Source organism: Sinocyclocheilus rhinocerous, unplaced genomic scaffold, assembly GCF_001515625.1.
Source record: "Sinocyclocheilus rhinocerous isolate Xijiao unplaced genomic scaffold, SAMN03320098_v1.1 scaffold10182, whole genome shotgun sequence".
In the NCBI taxonomy this organism is placed as follows: domain Eukaryota; kingdom Metazoa; phylum Chordata; class Actinopteri; order Cypriniformes; family Cyprinidae; genus Sinocyclocheilus; species Sinocyclocheilus rhinocerous.
In genome coordinates, this window is record NW_015650824.1 from 4,183 (window position 1) to 14,264 (window position 10,082).

At 40.7% G+C, this 10,082-nt stretch overlaps 1 protein-coding gene across 1 annotated transcript; it reads right to left on the minus strand.

Annotated features, from left to right (window-relative positions):
* Nucleotides 1–3,621: 3,621 nt before the first annotated feature.
* On the minus strand, nucleotides 3,622–5,049 carry LOC107712623 (zinc finger protein 525-like). Its single transcript, XM_016517944.1, has 3 exons — nucleotides 5,013–5,049; nucleotides 4,725–4,881; nucleotides 3,622–4,136 (listed from the first exon to the last, which is right to left on the minus strand). The coding sequence occupies exons 1-3, from the start codon at nucleotides 5,047–5,049 to the stop codon at nucleotides 3,650–3,652; spliced, it is 681 nt and encodes a 226-aa protein (XP_016373430.1). The 3' UTR covers nucleotides 3,622–3,649.
* Nucleotides 5,050–10,082: the final 5,033 nt, after the last annotated feature.

The following is a 10,082-nucleotide window of genomic DNA, read 5'->3' on the forward strand; positions in this document are numbered from 1 at the left end:
ACGGGGGCTGATGACACCGCAGTTCCTGTGACGCTGTACAACCAGGGCTAGTTCCACAAACTGAAACCTAGGAAAGTCCTCCAGGGGCCAGGTGGAACCTCACAGCCACCCTCAGTGGGTTAGGGTTAGGCCCTAACCCTAACCCTAGCCCTAACAGGACATTTATGTTGTAGATGGGTTGTACATGCCATTGTTGGGCAGGCCAGCAGTTACTATGCTTCAACTGGTAGCTAGGCTGGATGTTGTCAGCTTAACCTCCAAAGAACGAGTGGAAAAGGAGTTTCCAAAACTCTTCAGTGGCTTAAGCAAAATGGAGAGTGAGTACAGCATTGTGCTAAAGCCGGGTGCAAAACCTTTCTCTCTCTCGACACCAAGATGCATTTCCCTCCCTCTCTTACCAAAAGTGAAGGAAGAGTTAAAGCGTATGGAACAGCAGGGTGTAATTTCAAAGTGTAAAGTAAGAATTTGCACAGATCTCACGGAACTGAACAAATTGGTTATGAGAGAAAAACACCCTCTCTTTTCTGTCGAAAACACATTAGGACAACTTGCGGGAGTCAAAGTGTTTTCCAAGCTTGATGCCAATGCAGGTTTTTGGCAGATTCCACTTTCAAATGAATACTCTTTGCTCACAACTTTATAACCCCATTTGTCCGATATTGTTATAACCGTCTATGCTTTGGTATCTCTTCTGCACCAGAGCATTCCAAAAGCGCATGTCCAGAATTCTTGAGGACTGGAAGGTGCTGTTTGTCAAATGGGTGACGTGCTCGTCTGGGGGTCATCGCAGAGCAAACACAATGAGAGGCTATGATGGGTGCTCTCAAGACTTCAGGAAGCAGGAGTCACACTCAATGAGAAACGTGAGTTTTCCAAGGTGAAGATCAAGTTTCTCGGACAGATTGTTGAGGCGGCAGGGGTGAGTGCAGACCCAGACAAGCTAGAGGCAGTTAAGGTAAACAACCAGGTAATGTCAGTGAAGTGAGGTGGTTTTTGGGAATGTTATCCACCTTGGTAAATTCTTAGCACATTTGGCAGCAAAACCACAGCCACTCAGAGACTTATTGAGAAACTCCAATATGTGAGTTTGGGGGTCTGGCGCGGTATGATCCAAACAAGGATACGGTTATTTCTGGGGATGCCTCTTCACACAGACTGGGTGATGTTCTCCTCCAGAAGTAAGCAGACCACATATGGAAACCTGTGGCATTTGCTTCGAAGGCTCTCAGTAACACAGAGCAGCGATACGCGCAAATAGAGAAGGAGGTGTTGGCCTCCACATGGCCCTGTGAGAGGTTTGCAGAGCTTCTCATTGGGAAAAGTTTCCACATTGAAACTGATCATAAACCTCTAGTTCCTCTGTTCAGCTCCAAGAGCTTGGATGAACTCCCTCCACACATTCAGCGACTTCGTATGCGTCTTCTAAAGGTTTTCATACACCATATCACATGTGGCCAGCAAAAACATAGCAACAGTAGATGTGTTGTCTAGAGCTCCCATAAACAGTACAGCAGAAGGGCTTTCTGAAGAAGACATCAATCTGTATGCTGACTCTGTCATGGCAAGCCTTCCAGCTACTGAAAAGAGGCTCAAAGAGGTCCAAGAGCACCAAGAAAATAATTCTATACTCCAGCAGCTAAAGAAATACTGTGTGGAAGGGTTGGCCAGATAAGTTTTCCATTGACAAAACATTCCAACCTTACATGTCATTCTCAGGAGACCTTTCTGCTCAAAATTGGCTGTTATTGAGTGGAATCAGGATTGTTGTTCCAAAGTCACTCCGAGCTGAGATACTGGAAAAAATGCATGAAAGTCATCATGGCATAAAAAGGTGTAGAGAGAGAGAGAGCCAAGCAGTCAGTTTGGTGGCCCGGTTTCAGTAAAGACCTAACAAAAATGATTGAGAACTGTGACACGTGCACGTGAAAGAATACATTTCAAAGAAACCATGCTGCCTACTGAATTTCCAACAAGGTCGTGGTCTAAAAAGACAACAAGCAATACTTGGTCATTGTGGACTACTTTTCAAGGTTTTTATTAGGTTTCAAAAATGGGACAACGGGCCACAGTTTGCTTCAGATTGTTTCCGTGTCTTTGCACAAGACTGAGGTTTCGACCATGTGATGTCGAGTCCTCACTTTCCGCAGAGCAACGGGGAGGACAACCAAGAACCTCCTGAAAAAGTCGGTTGACCCCTATCTTGCGCTAATGTCTTACCGAGCAGCCCCTCTTGCCAAATGTTTACAGTCCTACCGAGCTTTTCATGGGAAGGAAACTCCGAACACAAGTTCCTGTGATTCCATCTCAGCTCAGTCCAGAGTGTGCGGATTTGGAAAAGCTGAAAAAGATAGAACTGACATACACAGAAACAGAAGCAAAATTTGACCGAAGACACAAAGTACTTGACATGACACACTTACGACCAGGTGAACATATATTGGTCAAAGACACTTCTGAAAGGGGCACTGTTGTGTCCACTTCTGGCTCTCCTAGATCATAACTTATAGAGACACCCAGAGGTACCTTGACTAGAAACAGGTTTCATCTCTCACCAACTCCAAAATCTCCTGTGACATCTGACCTTCCAGATTCAGCCAATATACAGGTATCTCCGTGCTCTGAAAGTTCAACTTCCACGCCTGAAATTCAGAAGGTATGCCAACCGACCTCACCATGTGCCAGAAGGTATCCTTCCCAGATTAGAGCTCCTCCCGGGTATCTAAAAGACTTTGTTTGTAGTTAGAGATACCCTGGAAAAACACTGAGTGGTCAATGGGGCAGAATATTCCCCACACTCGGTTGAAGATTCTGGGTAGTCAATGGGGATATTCCCCACACTCGGTTGAAGATTCTGGGTAGTCTAGAATTGTACAGAATTATTATGTACAGCATTGTATATTGTGTGTGTTATGGTACTGTGAGGAGGATAATAAAAGTTGTCAGAAGTTATGGCTGGCTGTTATGTCGTCCATCCTGTGAAAGGTTAATGTTGTACCTACTAAACAACAGAACACAGTCTTTCATAATTTAGCCGGTTTAATACCAGGTAGCGGTACCCATCCTTGCTTACAAGAGAAGCAAAGAAGCATGAGTTGCAAAGCTACATGACAGTATATATTGCATCTGCATTTTCTAAATACATCAAAAGTGGAAAAATAACTAGTCGTTCTGAAAACAACAGTGAAGAACAAAATTAAAAATAAATCTGTCTTTCTTACAAGTGTTACCCTCTCTTCTTCAGCTTCCTGAACAAGAACATTTTGTAAAAAGCTTCTACTTTTATTCATGACAGAGTAAGCAAGTGACACATATGCATTATAAGACAATTGAACATAATATGAAAATCATAAGAAAGCACACTGATATAAATTATATCATGAAGCAAAATGACAAACAAGAATAAAACTTTTTGACATTGTTCTTTGGGAAGGAACTCTATCTTTAAGTTGATCTGAATCTCAGTTGAATCTGCTGGTTTTGAAGACAAAGATTAACTTTATTCACTGTGAAAATTTTAGATAATGTTTCTTCGTCATGTCACTTGTAATGACAGATTTATCCAGATTATATTTTATTGCTTGATGCATTATTGTGTCACATTTGGTGAGGATGCAGCATCAGATCTGAAAGTGCTGGATCTGAAGATGATCTACTTACTGTGAATGTTTTTTGTATGTCTGCGTAGAGCAGAAGAATGATTGAAACTCTTCCCACATGCAGTGCAGTGATACGGTTTCTCTCCAGTGTGGATCCTCTCATGTGTTTTCAGGATTTCTGGCCGACTGAATCTCTTGCTGCAGTGTGAACACTTGTACAGTTTCTCTCCAGTGTGGATCCTCTGGTGCAGTTTTAAATGGCACGCTGAAGTAAAAGTCTTCTCACACTCAAAGCACATGTACTCTCTCACACCAGTATGTATTTTCTGATGTATTTTCAAACTTTGTAGTAATGAAAAACTCTTTCCACACAAATAACATGAATGGGGCTTCTCCTTTGTATGAACTACCAGGTGTTTTTTAAGTTCTGAAGCTCTCAAAAATGTTTTGCTGCATTGATCACATGTGTGCCGCTTCTCTCCAGTGTGGATATTCATGTGATCCTTAAGATGTGCTGATTGTGTGAAACTCTTCCCGCACTGATCACAAGTGTATGGTTTCTCTCCAGTATGAACTCTCATGTGTACTGTAAGGCTTCCTTTTATTGTGAAACTTTTCCCGCACTGGTCACATGTGTAAGGTTTCTCTCCAGTGTGGATCCTCTCATGTGTTTTCAGGATTTCTGACCGACTGAATCTCTTGTCACAGTGTGAACACTTGTATGGTTTTTCTCCAGTGTGAATCCTCTCGTGCCATTTTAAACACTTTGCTGAAGTAAAAGTCTTCTCACACTCAAAGCACATGTACTCGCTCACACCAGTATGTGTTTTCTGATGTACATTCAAACTTTGTGGAAATGCAAAACTCTTTCCACACAAATGACATGAATGTGGTTTTTCCTTTGTATGAACTCTCAGGTGTGTCCTTAGGTATGAAGCGCACAAAAATGCTTTGCTGCATTGATCACATGTGTACAGTTTCTCTCCAGTGTGGATGTTTGTGTGTCTCTTAAGGTTTGCTGAGTGTGAGAATCTCTTCCCGCACTGATCACAAGTAAACGGTTTCTCTCCTGTATGAACTCTCATATGCTCCGTAAAGTTTCTTTTGTGTGTGAAACTCTCCCCACATTGATCACATGTGTGCGGTTTCTCTTCAGTGTGGATCCTCTCTTGTATTTTCAGGGCTCCTAACTGACTGAATCTCTTGTCACAGTGTGAACACTTGTAAGGTTTCTCTCCAGTATGAACTCTCAATTCTTCATTGTCCTCGTTTTCTTCAATCAACTCTGAAATAAAAGCAAAAACAGTTTATTTGTCAGTAACTCATAAAAAAGTTAAAAGACATCAAATCGAACCCTGATGTAACAGTGGAAAGTAGACAATTGCTATACAACCCAGACAGCTACATAGTGTTGGCCCAGATCCGGCCCACATCTGTCCCGCGTGAAATCCATGTGGGCCAGATGTGGGCCAACACTATGTTGCTGTCTGGGAATATTTTGATATTTTTGATGAAGTTTTATAAATACATCTAGTACATTTTATATATACGTCCCTGAAAATGTCCATGAATGAGGTACATTGATCTTCAAATTATGATTTTTAAAACATTATAGGCACATATCCCATGTTTCTGTAGGAAGAATTTTAAATGTGTTTGATCAACAACACAATCATCTAGCATAATTCATTTTGTTGCAAAAAAAAAGTACCCAGTTTATAGAAAGTGTCCCTTATTATTTGATTATTTAGTTACAGTATATTATTGCAGAGCTAAGATATTTCTAATTACAACAAACGCAATCTAAAACTACTTGAAACTTTATAACCGTCAGCATTATTAATGAAGAATGAAGAATAAACACCAACCTGTTAGTTCTTCAGTATCTTCAGTGTGTTTGATTCTGCAGGGTTCTGGATCTCTCATCTTCTCTCTGTCCTCTTTAATAAACTCAGTCTTTGCAGATTTCTTCCTGACGCTTTGATGCTCGTTTTCACTTGTAAACTGATGGAATATTCCAGCTGAATTTCTGTGTGGAAGAAGCAGATTTGCCAAAATCATCAAGAAATCAAAGAGGCACTAAGTGTTGGCTCTTTGTATATCATTATATAACTATATTAAAAGAGTGTCTGTCAACACAAAAGCAAGCGTTGAGCACATCAATTTAAAATGCTCATTCAGTAACACTGCACTCACATAAGTCACACATTCTATGTATTTCTGTGTTGTCTGTCTTTCTAAATAACATTAAGAATTAAAAATGAAAGAATAAACAGAAATCTGATGATACCCATCTTCATTAACAACTACAGGTAAATAACTACACTAGAGCACTTATGTAAATATACTCCTGAGACCCGAAAAAACACCATCTGTATTGTAAAAAGTGCTATACAAATAACGGTGACTTGACTTGGCTACATTAATAATATAATAAAATTCTATATGAATATTCCACATTTCTGACACAATACCATGGTGCAGTTAGTGTTACAGTAAATTAATGGTAAATGATGTTGATCTGTAGATTGAAAGTCTTCTGACTGTATCGTTCTCAGCGTTTCTGCTGTTTCTCACACTCCTGGAGGGTCAGTGCTTTAGATCGCTGACCCTCCACCCGTTTGCCTTTGCCCAGCAGCTCCGGGAAGCCTGCCGACAATGGTTATTGCCGGAGGATCGCGACGCCAACGGGTGGTGGATGTGGTGGTCCTGGAACAGTTGTCCATGCAGCTTCTGAAACGGACAGCCGAATGGGTTCAGTGCCATCGGCCAGCATCCCTGGAGACCGCCATCCAGCTGGCGGAGGACCATTTGGGGACCCCGTATGGGAGGTCTTCAAGCAGCTCTCTCTCTCTCGGTTCCCCCTCCCTCTCGACCGGTCCCCACTCCCAGGTTACGGGAGCACCGGAGGCCCATTCCTGCCCCGAGAATGCGGCAGGAGTGGCCCACACAGCTGACTTCACGAAGGGCCAGCCACCTCACTGGCCCGACCATCCCCACCTCCAAGGACAGGGGTTTCTTTTTCAGCCCCTGTATCCTTCTCATCCCTCTCTCTCTCGACTCAGCTGCGGGAGGAGGTTCCCGCTGCCACCAGTGTGGAGGGGAAGTCCGGGCTGCTCTGCTGGCACTGTGGGGAGCCTGGGCATTTCCGGTATCAGTGTACATCCATGGATGTGGATACACTGATCCAGGTCCCTGAGGTGTCGCCGAGCGCCCCCGATCGAGCTGGGAAGTATTATATACCAGTAAGTGTTAGGGGAAATACCTATCAGGCTTTGGTGGATTCAGGTTGTAACCAGACCTCCATCCATCAACACCTGATGCAACCTGGGGCACTGGATACGAGCTGCATGGTGAAGGTGAGGTGTGTACACGGGGACATTCGCCAATGTCCTATTGCATTGGTCACGATTCAATTGGGGGCCCAAAAGCATCGAGTCGAGGCGGCGGTTATTCAGCCTCAGCCACCCAGTTATTTTGGGAACGAACTGGCCATTATTTTAAATGATGTGAAAATTGCTGGGGCTGATGAGGTGACCCCAGGTCCATCTGGAGTTGTCCCGGGGGGAGGTGACTCGACAGACACACACTCTCTCTGTCTCAGAAGTAGTAGCTCATATTCAGTAAGTCAATCTGGCCACTAGCGTTCACGACAATCCTTCACACGAACATATAAAACACAAAATCACTCAGCTCTGAATGAATTTAGCATGTTTTCCTCACACAGGGTTTCTGCAGACTTGAACAAGTTAAATTTAAGACCTTTTTAATACCACCTTATATGAAATTTAAGACCTAAACCTGTAATGGAAATACACATTTTATTACATACATATGTAATATTTAATGTGTATAAATTAAAAAGAAAACAAAATATCAATGCTGTAATAAATTATATTTATTACTACGATATACAGTGAACTTTTCATGTCAGCAGACAATATTCCATACAAAATATCCCCGCAAAATAACTGCATCACTGAGATTTTTGGTGGAGTAAACAATTTATTCTGAAGCAATGTTTCATCAGTGTTCTATCAGCTTTTACATACTTAAATCTGCATATTTACCTTTACAAAGGCCTATTTTTAACCTTTTGCGATGTATGCATCATCTTACATGTCAAATTATTACAATTTATCAATAAATTCAATATACACTATAGGGCTGCTACCAGTCAGATTAAATAATTTACACTGCAAATAACAATAATTACAACTGCAATAAATAATGTTATGAGATTAATGTTTTAAATGCATTTATGAGTATACAAATAAGAAATGTTGACACTTAATGAGTGAGTCATTGAGTCATTCATTCAACTGACTGAGTGTGTTATCATGCTGCTATCTTAAGGACTTTCGTGGACAGCTGACTCCTAAAGTTTTTGATATTCTTCATATGCTGTGTGGTGGTCAGATAAGTTTAAATAGATGTGTACCTTTTATGGGCATTTTACCTTTATAAAGCCATTTTTCTATGAGTGTGCATTATCTTTTGAGTCAAATTCTTATATTTAATCAGTGAATAAGAATAATAAGACATTTGGGCTGTTACCAAGCAAATTAAATCAGTATCAACAAAATTCATCTTTGCAATCCAGACATAAGCTGCATCTGAAGTGGCATTTAGATGTATTTACACACAGTTTAATGCAGGACATGAATGCATTTAACCTGCAGTTACAAATGCATAAATAATGTTTTGATATATTAAACATAAAACACTGAATACTGATATTTGAAATAATTTAAAAAATGAAAAGATACTTTAAATGTGAAATTAAAACCTCCAGTAGGTGGCAGACGAAACACCATCATGTTGCTCAGAGACGCAAAACAGCGCTGTGGCTTTGTTTGGAATTATTTTTGTTGGCGAAATAGTGCAAAAACAGGCAATATGGTGTCTAAAACGTAAGTCTCTTAATAAAACTTCTAGTTTATTGAACTGTTGTAAAAAATCAATATCACATTTGTATATATTAATTTTTGGAGAAAAAAAAGGCACTCTTCTGTGTGAACTTGAGTATAAATATACACATTTTCTGACCCCATGTCTTGAGTGAGCCTCAGCGCGAGTTTGTATTCTGCTAACTTATGACGCAGTAACTTACCGCGGGTCGGTCTATCCAATGATTGTAAAGTTATTAGGTCCATCAGACTGAAGATATTTTAGCGGTAATGAGACCAAAAATAATTAAGACCCATCGAATCCGAATTTAAGACTTTTTAAAGACCCGCGGACACCCTGCTCACATCATGTTTGTTGTCTGCTGATCTAAGTGTTCAAACAGCGCTGTACTCGATTAAAACAAGGCAGAAACTGCCTCCTCGCAGAGTATTGCAGAAACAAACTGTGTAAAGTGTAGTTTACAATTGTCTAAATAGTGAAAAACTGAATTGCTCACCTCTCCTCAGAAGACTCCACGCTACAGCTGCGGAAGCTGCTTCTTCTTCTTCTTCTTCTTCTTTTTCTTCTTCTTCTGTGTATTGGCGGTTGGCAAACCAGCTTTTAGGAGCATTACCGCCACCAACTGAGCTGGAGTGTGGAGCAGCAATGAGGAAGGACTCTCACTAACATAAATTATTAAAAAAAAAAAAAAAAATTCATTAATTAATACAAAAAAAACTTCATACAAATAAATAAACACAAAAATGACCAAATACAAATAATTATAACTAATCACATAAATAACACTCTTTCATGACTTAATAATATTCTCAAACATAATCTTGTTGCTTTTATATATTGCAACACCTCTTCTTTCGTACCTTGTTTCCTTGCCAACAGATGTTTACTGACATTTAAAATGTTAATTGTATAAACAACACGTGTCTTTGATGTTCATACTCTGTACAATATAATATGAGCTGTTCAGCTGTCTCTTCTGCATTACAATAACTGCACATAACCCATTGTGCTGCCGTTTTATTTGATAGAAGTCCCCATTAAGTCCAGTATGACCTATACGTGATCTTCTTATAACTGATTCTTCTTAATATTGTTGTGAATCCTCTTTCTTTACCCACATTTCCTTCAATCCTATAGAAATGTCTTCCCTTTGTTTCTCTGTCCCACATTTGCTGCATAGATTAATCCTAGCCTCTGCGAACGTCCCCCGGACGTCAGCGTGTAGGGTCCCCTTGACAGCGAGCGGACGTTCAAGGGGACGTTCACAGGACGTGCAGCGGCCATTCGAGACGTTTAGGGGACTTAAGCTTTAAGTCCTCTGAATGTTATTTTGTTTTACTTTTAGGCTAATCAAAGACAACAGACACGTGTATGGAGCAAAATACGTTTATTTTATTTGAACAATTGTAAAGTTGCGGTGCTCTTTCCGTGTGTGTCTGTGTGCGTCTCTGGTTGTCAGCTGTGGTTAGTCCGATGGCAATTCTTCCCATTGTCTTCTAACCTAAAACAACAAAATGAACACATTTGGATTTAGACCAAGCGGTCCGAAATTTAGCGCACATAGGCCTTTTTGCC

What these genes read in the sequence shown, in the direction of transcription:
- LOC107712623 (XM_016517944.1), bottom strand. Translation starts at nt 5,049, where the DNA reads ATGGATTTCACGCGGGACAGATGTGGGCCGGATCTGG. An exon ending in CAGATGTGGGCCGGATCTGG is followed by an intron (nt 4,882 to 5,012) that starts GCCAACACTATG and finishes CTTTTATTTCAG; the next exon opens with AGTTGATTGAAGAAAACGAG. An exon ending in AAACCGCACACATGTGATCA is followed by an intron (nt 4,137 to 4,724) that starts ATGTGGGGAGAG and finishes CACTTGTGATCA; the next exon opens with GTGCGGGAAGAGTTTCACAC.